General features: G+C 36.0%; 2 protein-coding genes across 2 annotated transcripts; both read right to left on the reverse strand.

The window, feature by feature from the left end:
* Positions 1–413: 413 nt before the first annotated feature.
* Positions 414–5345, reverse strand: LOC126694264 (farnesyl pyrophosphate synthase-like). The gene is made up of 12 exons (XM_050390403.1): positions 5131–5345; positions 3291–3315; positions 3078–3193; positions 2861–2947; positions 2658–2774; positions 2478–2566; positions 2322–2373; positions 1707–1802; positions 1427–1471; positions 1225–1314; positions 1066–1137; positions 414–808 (listed from the first exon to the last, which is right to left on the reverse strand). Exons 1-12 carry the CDS (start codon positions 5239–5241, stop codon positions 680–682), a joined length of 1029 nt encoding a protein of 342 aa, XP_050246360.1. The 5' UTR covers positions 5242–5345; the 3' UTR covers positions 414–679.
* A 3812-nt stretch (positions 5346–9157) lies between these two features.
* On the reverse strand, positions 9158–12245 carry LOC126694265 (E3 ubiquitin-protein ligase At4g11680). Its single transcript, XM_050390404.1, has 3 exons — positions 10867–12245; positions 9896–10277; positions 9158–9676 (listed from the first exon to the last, which is right to left on the reverse strand). Exons 1-3 carry the CDS (start codon positions 11367–11369, stop codon positions 9530–9532), a joined length of 1032 nt encoding a protein of 343 aa, XP_050246361.1. The 5' UTR covers positions 11370–12245; the 3' UTR covers positions 9158–9529.
* Between the last annotated feature and the right edge of the window lie 9587 nt (positions 12246–21832).

Raw genomic sequence — 21832 nt, forward strand, 5'->3', positions numbered from 1 at the left:
ATGAACAGTGCTTGTTAGATGTGGCTTGGTACTGTACAAAGCTAATTTCATTTTTTAGTTTATTGAGTATGACGCATAAGTTTTTGTGTGTTTTAGCTAAATTTTTAGCATCAGGCTAGTTTGTCTTGCCTGATGCGACACGCAAAGACAGATGAATACAGATCGTACATATAGTCCCAAAGGCTAGCGAGTAACTAGTGCTTGAACTTGAAATTGAACTATTTATTTAGAACCTAGTAGGCTAGTACATAAGAAAGACAATCCCCAGGTTAAACTGATAACAATTTAACTACACTGTTAATAGCATTTTTTATTTAGATCCTTGTACAACTTCCTGAGTTTAGAGATTCCTACTCATTAGGCAATTGCTTTTCCACTATGAGAGAAAGAAAGATGATTTTAGAAGTCAAAACAGAACTGAAAGAAGGCCCCGTTTGGTAGAGTGGTTTAACAACATGTTTTCAGTTTTTAAACAACATTATACGCATTTTCACACGTTTTTTTATCTACATGTATTTCAAAAAAATATAAACAATATTACTAAAACAACGTTACCAAACGGCTCCAAATGTTTATAGATAGTAGAAAGAAACACTTCTCCTCCAAAGGGAGAGAGCAAATGCTAATGGTGAGAACTGAGAACAGGATATCAACTCTGTAGAACCTTCTGTCTCAGTTTCTACTTCTGCCTCTTGTAAATCTTTGACAAGAATGATTTCAACACTGCTTGTACTGCTTTACTTGGATGAGTTTCAATGGAATTTAGAAGCCTCTCATAAGTCTCTTTCTCATACTCCACAAATACACCCTACAAGATAACCTCACGTAAAACATGAATGAGAAAAGACTGGCTCTTAGTTCCAGTATATGCACTGTAACAATGAAATGGCAGGTCTTGAAATTCAAAATATTTTCCGATGTGTTATCAGGGAATCGAAAATTTTCTCTTCTTTCATTTGAGGGTTTTATTAATCAGAAACAGACCTCTCTTTTCTTTTCTCTCTTTTCTTTATTTTAAATGATTCAGAAAGATAAAAGGAATTAAGAACAGGCAGGGAGAGAAACCTGAAGATCAAGAACTTTATATAGCTCTTTTACTTTTTCCACACGTGCCTGATCTGCTTTCCCATAGTTCTCCTGATAACAAAAAAAACCATACATAAGTCTAGTAAATATAATCCCAAAATATCATACAGTTTAAGTTGGATGATGCTGTTGACTTACATATAATAGTTTCTTCTGTTCCTCATTACAACGCTCTAGTGCTTTCACAACCAACCAAGAGCACTTAAAATCTTCAATATCTGTTCCAATCTAATAGTTCAAAGGACCACCAGTCAGGTCTCTAATACTTTCTTAAACAGATAGGTGAATATTCAGGAAAACTGCATTACCAGGAGTCATACAAGAATAGACTATAACATACCTTTCCAATCACTTCAGGATCACCAAAACAATCCAGATAATCGTCCTACATAACAAGTTTAAATATCATCAACACTGCCAGAGAACCTCCAACAAATTATCACAAAAATACATAAGATGTTAGATTGCTGACAAGATATGAAAAGAAAGAAATCATTGGCTATAATAATTAAGAGTTTGGAACAGCATCTCTGTAATGCTTCTGACAAATACTATTATCTTCATGCTATTTTTCAGTAATCAAATGAAATTAAGGATTTTCATGTGCAATAGACAATTACCTGTACTTGAAAATATGTCCCCATTTTGACAAGAATGTCCTTCACAATAATATGATTTTCAAGAATTTCACCTGCCATAAGCAATGCACAAGCAACCTGTATATGCAAAGTGATCATAAAGGATGAAACATCTAAGCAGATTCACTAAATTTGGAGACAAATCAGTAATTTCTTAGAGAGAAGAGCAAATACTAAAATTATAAAAGGGCTGTATGGTTTGATCCTTTAATAACATAAATCAATAAACTAAGCAAAATTCATACAAACTATTGAGTCAAACTATTTATTGGGACTCAAAATACTCCCAAGGGGAGGGCACTACCAACATCACTTCTTCAGTGGACCATAACCAACTGTTAGAAAATATGAGCATCAACATCCAAAAGCTCCATAAGTGACAACGTTCATGTTGAAATAAACTTTAACCATAACTCAGCAAGTTCAAAGGAAAACAATTGACAGATTTTCAGATTTAATCTGAAGAAACATCAGTAAAGAACCTTTTTAAATGGATTTTAATGAAAACCCTCTCTGAATGAGTTTTAACAATAAAGACAAAATAGCAATCACATAAACAACAACAGGTGTCAACATAAAAATGAGAAAATTACTCACAGGAAGGTAGAATGAATAATAAGCTGTTTTGTACTGCACAATGCGGCGGTGCCTGCATTACAAGACAAATAATTGATATGTCAAAAATACAAAAAGCAACACATGATTCAAAGTTAAATCATATCGAAATCACAGCCATCTCAAATTTTGACATACAAAGTCAATGAGTACTTGGATAGATCTTTCTCTCCTACAAGTGTGGTAATTAAATCTATCATTTGTCCTGATGATGTTTGGAATTCCACCTGAATACAGATGAATAATAGCATGATGGGTCTTTAATTAGAAAGAAAAATCACTGGTCCTGCTTTACAATATATGCAAAGATAATCCTACCTCATTAAATAAATCCAGTAGATCCACATAATAAGGCTTTTCTCTAAAGTGCTTTTTGAGAATTCTTGGGATGTGGTTACGAAGAATTAAGCCATCATTTACAGCAATCATACCGACCTAGGATTAGTATTTACAGAAGTCAGAAAAAAAGATCAACATGCTTTTCTTAGTAAGAAGGAAAGTGTTCACTTTCACTAAAGCACCTTAGGTTGCCTGAACCAGCAAGGTTGACCACGGCGTGTAACAGAATTGTCCATGATGTCGTCAAGAACAAGAAAATATGCTTGAAGCTGCAAGACTCATTGTTAAGATGGGATAAAAATTTTGATGCAACAACAATGAAACAACTGTTGTAGTAATTATCATGAGTGATAAAATCAGGATCAGCCAAAAGAGAAAAGAAGTATTCTGTAGCCATACCCATTCAATGCACCAACCAAGCGCGCATGCGAGAAAAACCTCATCATTTGTTAGTTCCTTTCCTTCTTTCAGTAACTTGTAGCTGTCAATGACAGATAGTCCTCGGTTCAGCTTTCCTGCCAACAATCCAATCCAAGAGGGAAAAAGCTTTAGCACAAAGAGTTAAATTAAACAAAGTAGACAATTGATTATATATCATATTTCTACGCACACCTCCTGGTACATTGTAGTCCAGCATCTGCAAGAATGGGGGCAAACAAACAATCAGGAATAGTAAAAATCTACGTATATTTTAAAGGGCGGGAAGGAACTGGTAAACAGCTAAAGAGCACATTTCAGTAGAAGACTATGCCATTACATAATACATTGGAACAGATAAGCAGATATACGTAAGCCTACAGGAACATGAGTAAGCAACACAGTCTAAGCCCAAGTTTTAAGTACATTAAAATAAAATGCATAGGCATACATATGCATGCACTCACAGCAAAAACACATCCTCACACACATGTTGTACGGGCTTTGTCTTCGTTTACAGCTTCTATGATGGCTGCACTTTGACATGCCCAAAAACAAAACAGGAAAAATAATATGTGCATCCACACAACTATAATAGGCTACACCAAGGCCATACTGTTCAGAAATTATAAAAGTTACGATTATCATTTTCTGAGCATGAAAAAAACCTTCCAGGAAGGAACAGCATGTCATACCAGGTCTCAACGCAGTCAGAAAACCTTCTGTATTCACCCCATGTTTGGTATGAATATTTTTGTCTAGAACAGGGGAGTAATACTTGTGCAATTTTCAAATACTTTTTCACTTAAATGCACTTCCATCAATTTATCCCCAAGAAAAAAGAAGAAGAGAGCTTTATGGTCTTTGAATCTTGCAACTTCATCCCATCTTAACATGCTAATTATTGGTTGCTCATCCATGGCCTTTTTTTGGTATCATGCTTGATAAATCAAAGTTCTCATCAAAGTAGTTCCACATAACACGGTCCTTTCTTTTCTTCTTAGACCATTAATTTTCACAAGAAGACAAATATGGTCTTAAAAAAATGAATTTGAAACTCAATAACAGCAATTTCCATTGTCCAAAACAATGTCGTCTGACTTTGACAGGAACACCAAGTTCTCAGCCCACGTGGGACAACCCAAAATATTCCTACATTTTACAAACTCAGCAGAAAAAATCTCACCTAACTTAGTTAAAAACTAATATGCACCTAGATTCTTCAGACAAATTCTTTGACAACATATTATATTCACTAGACTTCTAATTTCTTTTCACAAAAATTTCAAAATCAAAGGACAACCAGAAACCAGCACCCATTTCTATATCCATGAACTCAGTGACTAAATGGACAAATGAAATAATAAATACCTGCAAAAGTAGTAACAAAAATTGAACCTTTTCTTTTCATGAAAGAAACTAAGCTTTATCCCAAAAGGGATCAAAATCACACAGAAGAGACCACATAATTCTCATCCTAAATGCTCAAATTCAAACAAAACAGCAAAACAACACCACAGCTGAAACACAATAGCCTGAAACCAAAGCACCCAATCACATAGACAAAAACAACCAAGTTCCAGTTCCAAAATCGTGGGGTCGGCTATAGATCTCAACAAACTGATCAGGGCTGGTCACATGTATTCTTTTCCACCATATTATTCTATCCGAAGTCATACTCTCTATAACCAATCATATAGACAATGAAGAAAAAAATAATCTCACCAATTTCTACAACCATCACCTTGGTTCAGCAAAGTGACAAAGAAAAGAAGTAACAAAAATCCAACTTTTTTTTCCTGTAAATGAAAAAAATGAAGCTTTTTTCTCAAAACCCAAAAGCTCAAACTTACAAACAAACCGAACAAAATACACCATATTGCGTGAAACCCAATTAGCCTCAAACCAAATTCTCAATCACAGATAACGAAACACCCATTTATACATACATACATATATACAAATATAGCACATACACATACATATGTATGTGTGTGAGAGAGAGAGAAAAACAGAGAGAGAATTGGAAAATTACCCGCTCGACCCATTGACGAGAATCGTCACTGAATTCGAAAGCCGGGTCATTGAGGAGCTCTGACTTCAACACAGAGTATACCTCCAAGAATTTCAACCTTATATCGCTCATTGTTGCTTTCTTCTGTTTCACAAACAAGTACACAGAGTGAGAAACTGAGAGAGATTTTGTGTGTTTGTGTTTGTTAAAAACAGAAGGGTCGTGTCCAAACAGACCCTGAGTTTACAACAGTATCTAATTTGTTCACACGGAATTTTGCACCAATGGGAGTACCTTAATTTCATGATGGTACATTGTTATGTACAGAATAAATTACACATAATTTTTTCTCAACTGTTTGAATTTGAATTGTCAAATTGTGATCAGTGTCCCATCAAAAAAAATATATATTGTGATCAGTGTAACATTTACTATTGTGTGGGTGTTGGGGCTGAAGTCATGCACCAAAGAATTGAAGCCGTGTTTTTCATCCTCTTGAATTTGATAATAAATACCAATTATTATGGAGCAGTTGCATTAAAATACTTTTAAAATAAATATAAATTGAAATTTGTAATATTATTAGAGTTTTTGTGTTTTTACTCAAAATAAATTTTTTGATGTAATCTTGAAAAATAAGTTATAGGAAAGTATGATTGTACCGAGGTAAAATAAAGTTATAGAAAACTATAAATGAGTCAAATAAGTTTTGGAAAAAAAAAAATGATCAAACATCAAAAAGTTATGAATTTATTATAAGTATGAGGTATATTACAAATTTCTCTCACATAAAAATGGACATGTGACCTCTCTGGGAGTATCCAAGTGGTGAGCCTATTAGTTTAAGACATAGCGTAAATCCAGAATTACCAAATTCAATCCACTACATCATTAGTTCATAATAGAATTGGCACATATAACTTACAAACCATAGTTGTATGGAAGATTTGAGTGAAAGTCAAATAGTATCAACGTCTCTATGGTGTTCGATGTACAGCCTTCAAATCCTACATTCCTCTCTTCTATCAAACCATAAGAGGGGTTAAGTCAAGTTAAAATAAAATTGAATATTGAAGATATTATTTGTCTCCTCCCTATTTTTAATTGTGAGTTGGGTAAGTCGAGTTAGATCAAGTGGAGTTAACTTGGAATTGAATATCAAAATTTTTATTTATTTAAATTTAAGCATATTAAGAACTTTACACTACATTTAATCCACATTTTAAAAGAGAAAGAGAGATGCATTTACTTATGTTTTAGAAACTGTGGTATTTTTTTCTAAATAAAATTAATAAATAGGGTATTTTAGTAATTTAAAACATAGTTGGGTCGGGTGCCTAAGTTGTTTCTTTTTTCCATGAGGAAAAAAAAAAAAAAAAAAAACCAAAAGATTTCCAAAACTTAGTAGATTTAAAAATTTAAACTAAAACCATATCAAACCATTAAAAAATCCAAAATCCTTACTATTAAAGTTAGATTATGTCAAAAACTACTAAACCTGAACCATTAAATATAATATACTAACCTTATCTACTATACTATCCACACGAGAAATGTAAAACTTTTTTGTTTCATTCATCCAAAAAAAAATTCTTGTTAGAAAAAACATAAAAGAAAGGAACATGAACTCTTTTTTTTTTTTTTTTTTAAGGTGTGCAGGTTCTCTTAAGCTGTAAAAGAGTAAAAGCAACTTTTTTTTTTTTTTTTTGGGTCTAAGCAACACCTAATACATATGTTGGGCCTTCTAATCTTAACCCAAAAAAAAAACCCTAAAGCAATAAGTTTGGGCTTAGCAAGGTGTGGGTTCCTGTTTTGGTCAGTACTCAGATATATATATATATATATATATATATTTTTATGGACTAGGCTTGGTTCACCGCAGCTATATTGGGTTGATTACAAACCAATATGTGCACAAAACGTGGGCCCTACAACACATACACATTCATACATGCAAACATATACATATTGTAAAATAAGTGCCTGAGGAACAACAAATAATTATTTAAAAGGTGCAAATGAGGACGTCTGGGATCCTCAGAAAGTAGAGTGATATGTTCATTATATTGAATTTTTGATACATTGGACGTATTTCTCACTAGGATATGTCACAAGATTCAAATAAATTCAAAAGTCACAAACTTATATAGCTCTTTGTAGGCTTCCAAGACTTGTGAGATTTGAATCCCCTTGAATCCAAGTGTATCTTCAAACACTTATCATAGAATCTCTCACAGTGTTTCTCTCTTTTCTCTATTTTTCTGAGGTTTAGTGACTCTCTCTAATGCTTCTTTTGCTCTGATTAATTGTTGTTGAATGAGTTTTGCTGATGACTTGACCCTCCTTTTATAGTACCTTCCTAGGGTTTTTTGGTGTGCCATTGATTCCCTCCATTTGCTGCTCTGGATACCAAAACCAATGTTGTGTCAGCAACATTGATAGCTAGTCCTTTCCTCGTTTTCTCACTATATTATGAGGTTTCTCCCCAAAAAGTCTCCAGTTGACCTTCCTCTTTTGCGAGGTCCTAGGGCTGACTTTTAATTCCTTTTTCCAAGACTTCTAGAGAGACTTTTCAGAACCCCTTTTTGACTGCCTCACCCTTTGTATTTTTTATTCAAATAGGTAGATTCCTCCCTATTGGGCTGAAAGATCCCCAGCCACCTTCGTTCATGGTTCACCTTCTTGCTCTTCTCGAGCTACCAGGCTTCCCTTCATCAAGTGCTAGTTCCTAAGTCATCATCTATTTCCAAAGCCTTTTCTTCTGAGTTGTAAGCGATTGATGGGACATGCCTTTCTTCGTTCCTTGTGTCCATAAGCATGCTTCCTTGAGCTGTCCAACTCCCAACTGATTCTTTCTTGCACTTCCCGATGATCCCCTCCCTAATTCTGGCAGCATTAAGATATCTTGGTCCAATCTCATTCTGAGCTCCTTGAGAGCTCTTCTCACAAAGGATGGGTTAAGCTTCCTCTGCTTTTTCTTCCTTCTCTAAGACTCAAGACTTATCCATTCATAAGTTTGGGCTTCCTTTTACCCATTTTAAATGGGTCTTGGCTCACATATTGGGCATTTCTTGTCTTTGAGGGCCCATTAGTTTTGGATTTCAATATTTGTAATATTTTGGACCTAAACACAAGATTACATCAAGCACCCACTTTTGTAACTACTACTGGCATGGGCTCCATTTACAAGTGATGAGTCGAACACAGCCTTCCCCAAGACAACCTGTCTGGCCCACATTCATATCTAGATTTTCAACCATTGCTGATTGCTATTACTATTACCATCACACTACTGGTACAACAACTACTACTACAAAACATGGGTTGGTGAAATGAATATAAAACATGATCTAAAAGGTGGCTGCTTAAAGAAGTCAAATGTGTTGAAAATGCAATTGTCTTTAACACAATGCACCAAGACCATGTTGAAATAGAATTGAGTGCATGTCGAAATTCAGGCAGCAGGTGCTAACAAAATCTACCTAACAACCACTTTTTTCTTCTCAATCATTTGTACTAACAATTGTTTAGCTTTTTTAGAGCATGCAATGTATGTGAATTTGACCAGCTTCCAAGTGAAAAGAATAAAGTGATTTCTAGACAAAGCAGTAAGAGTGAAGTCCACTTGTCATGTAAATATTAAAATCCTAGTCCAACACACTTTGACTTTGGTCTCTTCTGGGTTAGATTTTATAGGTAGTACTAAAATATGTTGAAATGACAATTGGGTCAAGTTGCTTTTCTCAATAATGTGATTTATGTGGTTGATTTGGTCCAATTAGTAAAATTTATTATCGTAAAAAAAAAAGTTGGGTTCAAATTTTGCCTATACCAAAACAAAATCTATTGATATGTTGACTTGATAATAAAAAATAACAATCATAAAATGTCGTCATGTGTTTCAAATCCTATCATATTTACATATATTAAAAAAAAAAAAAAAAAAAGATCTCTTTTGAAACAGGTTAGGTTTGGGTGGCTATCAGTTAGTGTTTCACAGAAAAATTGACAGATAGTGTATTTAATTCTGCACAAAGCGACAAACACAGACCGAAAGATCACAAATTTGTATAATATATAATGAGTATTGATTCATTATGTAGTACATGTGCTCCACACATTATTGACAATCAAAAAAATCATATACAAGTGTTTGTATATCCTGGTGGGCTAATAGACTCTGCAACCTTTAGGAAGCAAGGAGTCCAAGCTCATCACCCGGCCATATCCTCAAAGAGAGAGTAGACTTCAGTATATTTATGATTACTGGTGACCTCCAATGTACAAGCAATACTCACTCAAGTAACCATGTAAATACATATATTTCACCCCGTAGGAAAAAAAAATTAAAATTAAAATTAAAATGAAAATGAAATGAAAGACCAATAAAAACTTCAGCTTCTATGTGATTACTTGCTTTCTACCTCTGTAGTTCTTGTTTACAAAGAGGACAGCAAGAAGTAATTCGGAGCCAGTGATCCACACACTTGAGATGAAAAACATGAGTGCATGGCAGCTGCCTCAATTCTTCCTTGTCCTTGTATTTAGCTAGGCAAATACAGCATTCCTGCCAATCACATCACAAGAGGGGAGGGGAAATCATCAGCCCTTTAATGAACTTAAATAGGATAACATCTTTTTGACTTAGTATCTACTAATTAAGTTATGCTTGCAAAGACAGGATTTGAGTTTTTATAAAGATTCATCTCTGCAAGGCCAATTAAACAACCTCTTATTCTATATTAGTATGCTAGATTAAATTTCTGTAAGTTCAAATGTGACTTACTGGATCTTCATTTGAAAGTTCTGAATTGCAGTCGGTATCATTGCCAAGCTCTAAATTGCTGTCAACTTCTTTGTATCTCCAACTAGGAAGCTGGGAGATTTGATCATCAGATGCGCCTTTTTCAGTTGACCCCATGTTCATGTTGTATCCAACGAAGTTGCTAATTAGTGGCACACAACAGCATAGCAGCAAAAACAGTAGGAAAGGAAAGGAGTAGCAGATAGCATTCCAGGCTAGCAGGGAGATACAGAGTACATGAAGTTTTGGGGCTCGAGTAAAGGATCCAAAGCGTGAGTCAAAAACCCAAACATTACCCATCACAAACCATATTGCAAAGAACAGCTCAAGTGAAGTCCGGCATTTGTTCATCAAATGTGAGATCCTGTATCCACCATACATCAATAAAGAGGCTTGTAAAGAACTGAATACTAAAAGAATTTCTGTACCCATGTCCATTAAGTTTATAAAAACCTGTTTGTGTGTAATTGAAAGCAATTGGCTTAAATTGTCTTCCTTTTTATTGTCGAATCATTTATTTAACATCACAATTAAAAGCATGAGGTTTCGTAAGTTACTAAATATAGTTGACTTTCTCATGAATCAATAATCATGAGAACCTTCTTCTTGGTTATATTTTCAGAATTTAGCATTTAGCCAAATATATAAGATGCATAACTAGCAAGTTTTTTGCAGAATTCCTAAATAATTCTACCAAGAGAAAACATGATTTTTTTTTTTTTTTTTTTCTAATGTGCTTTTGTTCCAACTCAAAGTAAAATTTTCACATAGTTTCTAATCATGATTGCTTCACAACATTTACTTGTTATTTTCATAACTAGGTCCCAAATTCATAATAGTTCCTAAAAGTTCTGCAGTCACTATTGTCTATTAGTACAGCTAATGGAAAGTACTAATGATTATCAGGACAAAATATAAGTCATAGGAGTTGAAGGGTAAAGCAGCATAGATACCTGGATTCTTCGCTGCCCCTCTGCTGTTCCACATCAGAAAGGCTGAAACCATCTACTTGAGACAGATGAAGATGCCGGTAGCGCCCATAGAGCAGCAGCAGACTAAGGACACAACCAATATCATAACCAACAATCCATATTCTCATAGGCCAAACAGGCTTCTCCGTCTTAGAAACGGCCAGAGTGAATGATGTGATGCTCATTTGAATAATTAAAGCTATAAACTCCAGCAACATCCAAGTGCTAGAATTGAAAGGGTTATTGCCAAGATCAGATCTTGATCCATTTTGGTAGTGGAACACTCTTCTTAAGAACGAGAACCACCTTGCTCTAGAGATCCTTACTGCCATCCTAACCAAGAAGGATGAAGGAGGAAGAGCACGAGAAGGCCTATGTCGAGGGCCAACAACCAAACGACCTTCTCCAAGTGGAAGATTTGAAAATGAAACTGCACTGCCTGAATTACACAAGGATTCTGGTGGGAAAAAGTACCGGGTATTCATACTTCGGAATTATTTTATAGGACTAGGATCAAGCTCCAGACTTTTTCAAATGATAGACTAATAATACCCTTTGTCCACTCTATGATCACAAACAATTTGGATTTTTGGATAAAGAGAAATTTTATGTGGTTTTAACTGAAAATGGAATAGCAGCAGAAGAGAGACTTAAAATCATAAAGATTGTATTGAGAGTCATGAAAAAAGTGTCTCAGCAGTTGGTATTGGTTAAAAGCCTGTAATTCACATGTCACACTATTCATGAGAGTTGAGTGAGGTAAACATGAAAAAATACCAGCTGGGTTGGGCAGCCCTTGAGAATTGGTTTGAAAAGCTTGTATCTTTGAGGACTCAAAACTTCAGCAAGAACTTGTTTGCTGCAGCAAGGATCACTTTTCAGATTTGAAACCTAATCACAAAGCCCACATCAACCTCAATATTCAAGCACCAATTATGGGTGTGTGCTATTAAATATATTCCCTTAGTAGAAGAACTCAATTGGGTCTGCACCATGCCACCATGAATTTTGACACCAACTTCAAGCTAGAAACTTTGGCAAGCACTATAACATGCAGTAGAGGTCAGAAGCTCTATTTGGTGTGTATGGATGGACCTTCGATATGAATGAAATCCTTAGGAATTCACATGTAATATAGAAGAATTGGGCAAGACTCAAGAGGATTAGCACAAGATGGGTGTGAAGAATATGTCAGTAAGGTGAAGTTTTGGTGTCTCAGATGGTGACCAAGAATCAACTGCTCAAGCTTTGCTTTGATTCCAAGGGAATCAGAGGGTTTGGAGGGAGGCTAACGGTTGGCCTAACTTTCCTCTATCTATTGTTTATTAAGTAAGCAAAGCTGAGAGAGCAACTGCTTCTTCAACACCAAATGTGAAATGTGTCTCTCCCTCTCTCTCTCTTTCCAAAATAGAAAATTAAAATAAAAGCAAAGATATATTTTATTAAAACCTGGTTAATTTTACATCATATTGAACTTTAATTGGATAAGACTTAAAGAGATTATTTGATAAATACGTTTATAAAATATTAATTTTTGTTTATGTAATAGAAACTAAATAAATAAATAGATTTGAATTATGGCGGGTTACTGTGCCTTTGAGATTTTATGGTGAGTGGTTGGCTACCTAATCCAACTTGTGTCATTGTATTATGTATTGTTGGAAGAAGCATGGCCCCCATTTGTGTTACATACTTCACTTGGCCACACCATTCTTGCAGTTGGGAAGCTTGGCGTAGGGTAGAAACATTGTCCTAGGAGAAATCCAGGACATGACTATTAAATACATGGGTGATGGGTCTTTATAATAGTCCTGTATGCATATAGCATGATTGAAGCATTTGAAACCACTTGAATTTTTATATAAGGCACACATATCTAGTGGTTAAAACAATAAAACTTGTCAGGCTAAGAGAATTATTTTTATTGTCTTTCGAATTGACTCGGAATAATAGGTTTTAATTAGCTCAAAAAGTTAAGCCTTTTGTTGTTGAAGGACTTGTAAGATTCAAGATGTGTGTTTGGATTAGCTTTTTTTTTTTTTTTTTTTTTTAAATTAAGTTGAGTAAAAAGCTAAAAATACTACTATACCTTGAAAATAAGGGGAAAAAAAAAAAAAACAGTGAAAGCTGTATTAAATCTTACCTAACCAAATAAGCTAAGCTAAACTGTTAGAAGCATGAATTACAATAGTCACTATCCTTCAATGGGCTTCTTGTTGTTGTTGGTGGTGTTTTTTAAAATATAACAAAATTTAACTACAAAATTGGTTGTAACATAAGGTTACAACCTTACTCAATATCTTTTTTTTTTAGATGAATTTTGACAAATTCACCATTGGATTACATATTCTTCTTATGTCTTAAAATTTCTAAGAAATTATAGATCAATAGTTATGTCATCAATAAATTGTTTAAATTACAAGTTTTTATGGCTTAAAATTATGTATAAAATATAAACTTATAAATCATATGGTAAATAATATCTGATTGATCCACAAAATTTGAAATGTATATTAAGAGTATAAAAAACATGCAATTCAACGGTTAGATTTATAAAATATGTAGTAATATTTATTTTATTAAGATTGTAATCTTATACTACAACCAATTTTGTAATTAAAGTTTCTCCTTTAAAATATATATATATATATGAGACTCAAGATCCCTTTCTTGTATCTTCTAATTAGTTAATACTATGTCAGCATTTCCTTAATTCTTTTTTTATAGATATCATTTTCTTAATTCATATAATAACTTTTGGGTATTCAAATCAGTATTTAGATTCTTCTCCCCAAAAAAAAAAAAAAAAAAAAAAAATCAGTATTTAGATTAGATAACTACTGATCCTAAATATAAAAGAAAAAAGATTGGATAACTATGACTACAATCCTATCTTGATTCTTGTCTGAAAAGGGCAAGAAAGGAAAAATCAATAAAACTTTTCATTTATATTATTTTTATGCAAAATTGTTTAGAAGTGAGGAAAAATACAAATGAATTTTAAGCTTGAATTTTTTTTCCATCAAATCACATTTATTTTGAAGCTAAAATTTCAGAGGCGATTCTCACGTGTGAGCCCCCAAAATTGAAAAGGGTTTGTCCAATTGTCCCACCAAGTGTGCTATTGCTATAGGGATGGTGCCAAGACAGTGATTTTTAAAACCCATATCAACATGTGTTCTCTCACCAACATAATTGGAGATTTAGAAAATCAATTTATTTAGGTCATTATTAACAAATTAAATTCTGAAAAATAAGGTTGTTCTTTTTTTTTTTTTGAGAAGAAAAAATAAATAAAAATAAGGTTGTTCTAGCAACATTAATTCATGTATTTATTATAATTGATAGCAACACAAAAACAAAAATAAAAAATGGCTGCATCCAATCAATTTATAAAACGTAGGTTTCTTACATGAATCATATTCCATTAATTTAGGCTGTGATATTGTGAATTGGCAACGTGTTAGGGAAATAGACTATGATAAGATCACAGAAAATGAAGGTTTTGTAAATAAAATAATTTAATTTAATGTAATTTAAGCTTATATATTTCGTGGTTGACTGAAACTTTGACCATCTTTTTAAGTCGGTAACTCATGGCGACGTGTTGATGCTAAGATGCGAGCATTAATTGAGAGGGAAAAGTAGTCTATTTTTTCAGAAATGGGTATCATATGTATACAAACAAAGGCAACTTTGGCATAATCTACTCTAGGCTAAAGTTGATGTGATGTGAGTTTGATAACCTCACTTTTCTTTTTTCTTTTTACTTTATAAAACTTAGATATTTAAAAGTCAATATGTTACGCCTTAGATTTTTAAATAAAATCTACGATAAATTTAGGGACACAATAAATTTCATGACTTTTATTTTTATAATCATTGATGCGGTTTTTTTTTTTTTGATAATTGGTGCATTATAATAAATTATATTATTAATGAATTCAGATAAAAATGATATTACTTCAATTATAATAGATAAATTAAGTAATTGTGAAAAATATTATGTTGCTAATATCATTTTTAAATCCGAGTACGTGAACTTTGAAGTGCATCAATATCAATATTTTAAGACGTCAATAAACTGTAACTAGATTTTGCTCAATCTTTTTATTAGGCATAAGAAGGGGAAGCTCCATCTTCGGGTACACTCAAACATCATTCACACGCATTCAAATCTTGAAGGCTCAACACCTTGTTGGGGTGCCTAATCCCTAATGCCTATAGAGCTATATGCCTATACCATGTTTCATGGGTGGTGGGTGAGATACTAAGATGACAGTGGCTTTTTTTTTTTTTTTTTTTTTTTGTTTGAGATGAAAATAAAGTAGTAGATTGATTTTTTATTTTATTTTATGAAAGTAGTAGATTAATTAATTGGAATGCTTTGAAGTTTGAAACCAAAATGGTATTGTTTACTATAGATTTCCATGCAGCCAATAACCATGCAGAATTGTTTACTAGTACTACCACAATTGAATAAATCCATAGCACACTAGCTTGAAGATCAAAGTTTAATTTTCTCCCTTTTTTTTTATGCATTGCTTTGAAAGAAAACTTTCTCTTAGAAAATTATAAGAGAGCTTCATTTTTTTTAGTTAGTCTTTAGTTTTCATTTTATAATAGAATATCAAAGTTCCTCCACGTTTATCTTTGTGACAAAAACGGTACGTCTTTTCTTAAGAGGAAAAGTTTAGGATTCAAACTATAAGAAGTAGAAGTTTGGTGGTATATCTCTCTCCCTCTTACCATCAATATATTTATTCAATCTTCAAATTTTCTAATATTTACAAGTTATCCTATGCAAGGAGAGAGTTTGCTTAGTGGTCAAAAAAGCTTTTGGTTATGGGTTTAAATTGAGATGAAATATATATATTTCCATCTTAAAGTACGGAGAAATACTATGTTTATAACATTTTTACAACAAATTTTAAATGATGAGTGGTTACTGGCCGTTATTGGTGGATAAAAAGATTATTTAAATTGTGAGTTCAAATTAGAAAAAATAACAAATTAGCACCTAATATTTATTGTGAAAATATTGTTGATGTAACACTTAATTTTTTTTTTAAGGTCAAAGTATAATGAAATAACTAAATAAACACTTGATCACATAAGTCATTTCAATTAATTATAGAGTAGTGGATTGAAGGAAGTTTCCTTTCAAAATGATTTGAGGGAAAATTCTTGTACTTAGTAATTTTAAAGCAAGTTTATCGAACCCATCGGATGGATACTAACAGCATTGGATTCTATCAAAACTCAAATCAAGGAATCAAATTGAGATTTGGAATTTTGAATGTCGGCAAGCTCAGATTTGTTTTGTGGATGTGGCACGTTGTTTAGCCGTAGACACCAATAAGTTCAGCAAAAAAAAAAAAGTTTGCGTGCTTGTATGGACAAACTCAAACTCCTTCAAATTATATTGGAGATAAAGCTGAAGTAACTAATTTTTATTATAAAATATTTACAAATTGTAGTGACAATAATTATAATTGATGTCACATTGACAATATCATAATAATTTTTTTTTTTTTCATGTGATTAGAAGTCGAAATATCAATTTGTAAGGCCAATGTGAGATATATAGTATCTCTCCATGAAGCACAAGCATTTTATTTGAGGTGTCCTACCCATGTCATTTTTGAAACATGCCTGAAACACTTCTACATGCGTGTCCTAACTTGGTCCTTTTTTAAAAATAAATAATTAAAATTATAGTACATGGCCAAGACATGGGAACAAGAGGAATAAAATACCCTTTCTTTTACTCAAAAAAAAAAAAATACCCTTTCACAAAACAAAGAGAGCTGTGGGGCACAATAGTTTGTGGGCTCAGCCCGCTCGCTTATGGGGAGTCCACAGGCCCCAAACTGAAGGAGGCCAGGGCCCAGGCTCAAAAATAGTAAGCCCAAAGTGGCCCGAAGATACAGCCGAGGACAGCTTAGTCCTCGGCAGACCCAAAGTCTCATTGATGGAAGTGGCATACAAGCAAACTTAAAAGATCAGAAAATATCTTGGGGAAATAGTCCTTAATACCCTTCATTGATATGACATTGCACCTGACAGAACCGGATTCTTAGGCTTTATTGATCATCTCCAACCATTTCGGGATTAGACTGACGGGACAAATATCTGTCCTGGAAAAGTCGACCCTATACGTGGACGAAGGACAACGAACGTAGGCTAGTATAAAAGAAAACGAAAGGTAACAAAGAAGAAGATCCCATCTCACTTCCTGGAAAAAACTCCAGGGATGAGAATGCCCGGACAATATATGTATACCACCACGAAAAACCCACCGCCGGGTAACCGGAAAAAGACAATAGTGCTCCTCGGACATGATCCGAAGAGCCCAATCCCTCAAGTTACTAAACTGTGGGGCTTGGATATCTAGGCTGAAGTCTTTTCTTATCTGAGTTACCCTAAAGTCCGGTTTGGACCAACGTCCTGTGACCAAACGCTAGCCTTTCAAGCCCACTCTCTACAAATTTTATTGTGAGGGATCCTTCACTTGCGAGCCCAACGTAATCGTTAGGCCGTTTCAGAATTGTGACCCTACAATTGGCGCCGTCTGTGGGAAGGCTTGCGCGTTGGCACGGGCAGCGCATGAGTCAGCTCTCTAGCAAGCAGAGATTCGCGAGTTTTTCCCATCTCCGGCGACGTGCAGTTGTTGCTCTGACATAAGCTTCTGCTAGGGGCTACGCCTTGCACTGCTAACGGCGCGGGCAGCTCTAGGGGCTTCCGACCTCAAGCCAACTCTCCCCTCCCTGGCCTAGAGGTTAACCTTCGAAAAGTAAATAAGTACAGAAAAGAAATCTTACAAGTTTTGGACAGAACCAAGGCCTTGCATGGTCCTCGGACCCAAGCCTATGGAGAAACCAAGTACAGAAAAGAAATCTTACAAGTTTTGGACAGAACCAAGGCCTTGCATGGTCCTCGGATCCAAGCCTATGGGGAAACCAAGTACAGAAAAGAAATCTTACAAGTTTTGGACAGAACCAAGGCCTTGCATGGTCCTCGGACCCAAGCCTATGGGGAAACCAAGTACAGAAAAGAAATCTTACAAGTTTTGGACAGAACCAAGGCCTTGCATGGTCCTCGGACCCAAGCCTATGGGGAAACCAAGTACAGAAAAGAAATCTTACAAGTTTTGGACAGAACCAAGGCCTTGCATGGTCCTCGGACCCAAGCCTATGGGGAAACCAAGTACAGAAAAGAAATCTTACAAGTTTTGGACAGAACCAAGGCCTTGCATGGTCCTCGAACCCAAGCCTATGGGGAAACCAAGTACAGAAAAGAAATCTTACAAGTTTTGGACAGAACCAAGGCCTTGCATGGTCCTCGGACCCAAGCCTATGGGGAAACCAAGTACAGAAAAGAAATCTTACAAGTTTTGGACAGAACCAAGGCCTTGCATGGTCCTCGGACCCAAGCCTATGGGGAAACCAAGTACAGAAAAGAAATCTTACAAGTTTTGGACAGAACCAAGGCCTTGCATGGTCCTCGGACCCAAGCCTATGGGGAAACCAAGTACAGAAAAGAAATCTTACAAGTTTTGGACAGAACCAAGGCCTTGCATGGTCCTCGGACCCAAGCCTATGGGGAAACCAAGTACAGAAAAGAAATCTTACAAGTTTTGGACAGAACCAAGGCCTTGCATGGTCCTCGGACCCAAGCCTATGGGGAAACCATGTACAGAAAAGAAATCTTACAAGTTTTGGACAGAACCAAGGCCTTGCATGGTCCTCGAACCCAAGCCTATGGGGAAACCAAGTACACAGAAGCACAATCGGAGTTCCCTGCTTCCCAGTCGACTGCTCGGATGGATTATTTAGAGATTATCAGCCTTGGACGGTATTCACGCGCTTATCACAGAATATTCAACTGTTATCCCGGTTAGTTTCCTACGTTTGATTTACTATGAATTATCGATATAATGCCTGGTAGTATTGGTAAATTGGAGTTAGTTAGATTATGTTTCAAGCTATTTTGCTCTAAATATTCTTGAAGAAACACACACATAGGGCACACCCATTCACAAAGTAGTGTTATCAAAGGAACAGTATTCAAAACAAGTAAAGAAATTTCCATTTTTACTAAAACAAAGAAATAGTACAGCGTAAAATGAAAAGCTGGAATCAGTTTGTGTCAAAGCACACTACATAACCAAAAAGAAAGGAGGATACAAGAGAATAAGATAAAGCCGGGGAAGTAGATCAGAGGAGAGGTTGGCTACAGCTCCAAGACCTTGTTCTTCCTCAATGCTTTCACATGCCCACAACTCAAACAGCAAAAGAGACCCAACTTGAGCCTGACACCGCTGAAGGAAAGGTGCAGGGAGTTGGAAGTTGAGGGGTTTTCTCTAAATATTTGCCCGCCACAAGGCAGAGGCACTGATGGCGGAGAATTTTTCTTCTGACACGCCAAGATTTTGGCATGAACAAGACCTGCTTCGGATTTTGACTAAAAGGGGGAGAAACACCCTTTCCCCTCGGTCGAAATGGAGTATTCTCCTGAACTTATGCTTCCTGTGCCCATACCTTACCATTTTGAGTCTCATGAGGACACGGTGCTCCTGCGGCGGAGAGAGTTCTTTCTTCCCAACCCTCGCCTTAAACATGTTATGCTAAGGGAGGATAGCACCAGATATGGGATTTATGATGTGGGAGAAAACTAAAGGATTGGTGCGTATATAAAGCAACTCTCTCTCCTTCCTATTTATTTGAAAAGACAAGGTGGTGGCAGTCAACTCACGCGGCGTCCCAAGGAACGCTACAGACAAAATGGTTCTGGCTCAACTTCCAACGTCAACTGCAACCACAAGATTAAAGAAGCCTCGTAAAGGCGCACCTCGATCATTGGGATGTCAGAGAGTACTGCGTGGCCAGAGGTTGCAGAAATATCTCTTAATTCGTGGGGTAATTGAATTCGCGGCCCAGGCCCACTTTGCGTGAGGGCCAAGGGACTGTGGCCCACGTCGAAAAATAGTCGTTGCCAAGGACAACCCCTGCTCAGCGCCTCGGGAAATGCCCGATGAAAGGGAGAATTTGAACTCAAAGAGTCTTGGACAGAACCTAGGACTTACATGGTCCTCGGACTCAAGCCTATGGGGAAACCAAGCACTGAGAAAAAAAAAAAACATAAGTCTTGGACAGAACCTAGGACTTGCATGGTTCTCGGACTCAAGCCTATGGGGAAACCAAGTACTGAGAAAAAACATAAGTCTTGGACAGAACCTAGTACTTGCATGGTCCTCGGACTCAAGTCTATGGGGGAAACCAAGTACCTAAAAGAAAAGCATAAGTCCTAAATAAAACCCAGGCTGTGCGAAGTCCTCGGACTCAAGCCTATGAGGAAACCAAGTACTCGGACGGGAAAGTCCTCGGCTCAAATACTGTAAAATGTTAATGCCAGTATGTTAAGATGGCAAAATGACCCCCTGTTCAATAGCCTAAGGAAACTGTTCGTTTTACGGATGACATGTCCTCGGATAGTTATTCCTTACACCGTATCGAATACTCAGTCCTCATCTTGGCTAATTTTGAGGTAAGTGTCGTCCCTCCCTGGTCGGCATTGCTATGTCAAGTAATTCTGATTAAAGTTATGGTGGCGTCTTTTTATTAGCAAATATTTTGGCCTTAGTTGTCATTGATTCGAATGCTATACTATTGTGCCGAGTAGTGTTTGCAAATTTATTAAAACATATAAACAAGACATGCGAAGTAGAATAACAATAACTTTTATTAATATAAAAAAAATTATTACAACATACAAAGAAGGGCTTAAACAAGCCTATACAAAAAAAAAATGAATTGCTAAAGCAACAATAGCATCCACAATACAGATCAGTAAACGGTCAAGTGTCTTTTAAACTCGCCTTCAACGTCTCTCCAATCTCTGCCTCAATACTGCTCATATCAGGAGAAGAACCTTCTTTAGAAAAAGATGAAGGAGAAGGAGAAGGAAGAAGAATTGGAACACATGGAAGCACTTCAGCAAGCTCTTGTCAGCAAGGAGCGCAAAGGAAAAAGAAGATGGAGGACATGAGCAGAAGATGGAGGAGATGAATGAAGAAGATGGAGGACATGAGTAAGAAGGAGGAAAAGAAGAGAGAAGAGATGAAAAGAAAAAGAAAGGAGCAAAAGAGGGAGAAGGGGAATCAAAGGATGGCGCCAGTGAACAAAGAGAGGAAGAAGCAAGGGCATTTAGTCCCTGCCTCAATCCTAACTCTTAGCACACTGGAGCCATATTAGGTATGCTCATGAGAGAGCGGGTGGAGATGATAATGGAGGTTTTCGACTCAGTCACACCGAAAGTGGGATGTGACGAGTCCCTGCTTCGGATTTTGGCTAAAAGAATGGGGAGGCAAATCTTGAGTCTCCGCCATCCCTGCCCCGACCGAGCCATCTCAAGTTTTGTTAGGATATGGCGTTTCTGGGAGAGGAAGGGTTTATTCATGGCTGACTACTATGGTGGATGTATTATTGGATAGGGAATAACCAGATGGAAGAAGTGAACTCTGAGAAGGGCCTGAGGGATTCAGATATGAGAAAATCGCCTTTTGTCTTCTCTCTTTATATAGAGAACGAAGAAAAGGATATATACCACGTTCAGATCCCCAGGGAAATCTATAAAGAAGAACGCGCCGTTTCATTCTCCCACGCCATCAGTAATCGTTAGATCTGGGAGGTCTCGTAAATGCGAAGATATTAAAGGCACGCTTCAGATAACCAAACGGCATAATGGCAACGTGCGCAAATTGAGGGAAACGTCTTGTAGACCGGCGCATTCCTCGGGGAGGTGAAGAGTCGCCAACGTTGATCAAGGGCTGAATTGAATGAACCGTAATAAAGGCTTGATATTACCAAAACCCACATTTCCAACCAAGACGTTGGACAGCAGGGTTTTGAGGGGCTAATGTAGGGCACAATAATTTGTGGGCTCG

The sequence above is a fragment of the Quercus robur genome, chromosome 8 (genome assembly GCF_932294415.1).
Source record: "Quercus robur chromosome 8, dhQueRobu3.1, whole genome shotgun sequence".
Lineage (NCBI taxonomy): Eukaryota > Viridiplantae > Streptophyta > Magnoliopsida > Fagales > Fagaceae > Quercus > Quercus robur.

Coding starts and splice junctions, on each gene's coding strand:
- LOC126694264 (XM_050390403.1), bottom strand. CDS start 5,241: ATGAGCGATATAAGGTTGAAATTCTTGGAGGTATACTCTGTGTTGAAG. Junction 3,194..3,290: donor GGACTACAATGTACCAGGAG/GTGTGCGTAGAA, acceptor GATTGTTGGCAG/GAAAGCTGAACCGAGGACTA. Junction 2,948..3,077: donor TTGGTTGGTGCATTGAATGG/GTATGGCTACAG, acceptor TGAGTCTTGCAG/CTTCAAGCATATTTTCTTGT.
- LOC126694265 (XM_050390404.1), bottom strand. CDS start 11,369: ATGAATACCCGGTACTTTTTCCCACCAGAATCCTTGTGTAATTCAGGC. Junction 10,278..10,866: donor AGGGGCAGCGAAGAATCCAG/GTATCTATGCTG, acceptor TGGTGGATACAG/GATCTCACATTTGATGAACA. Junction 9,677..9,895: donor AACTTTCAAATGAAGATCCA/GTAAGTCACATT, acceptor TGTGATTGGCAG/GAATGCTGTATTTGCCTAGC.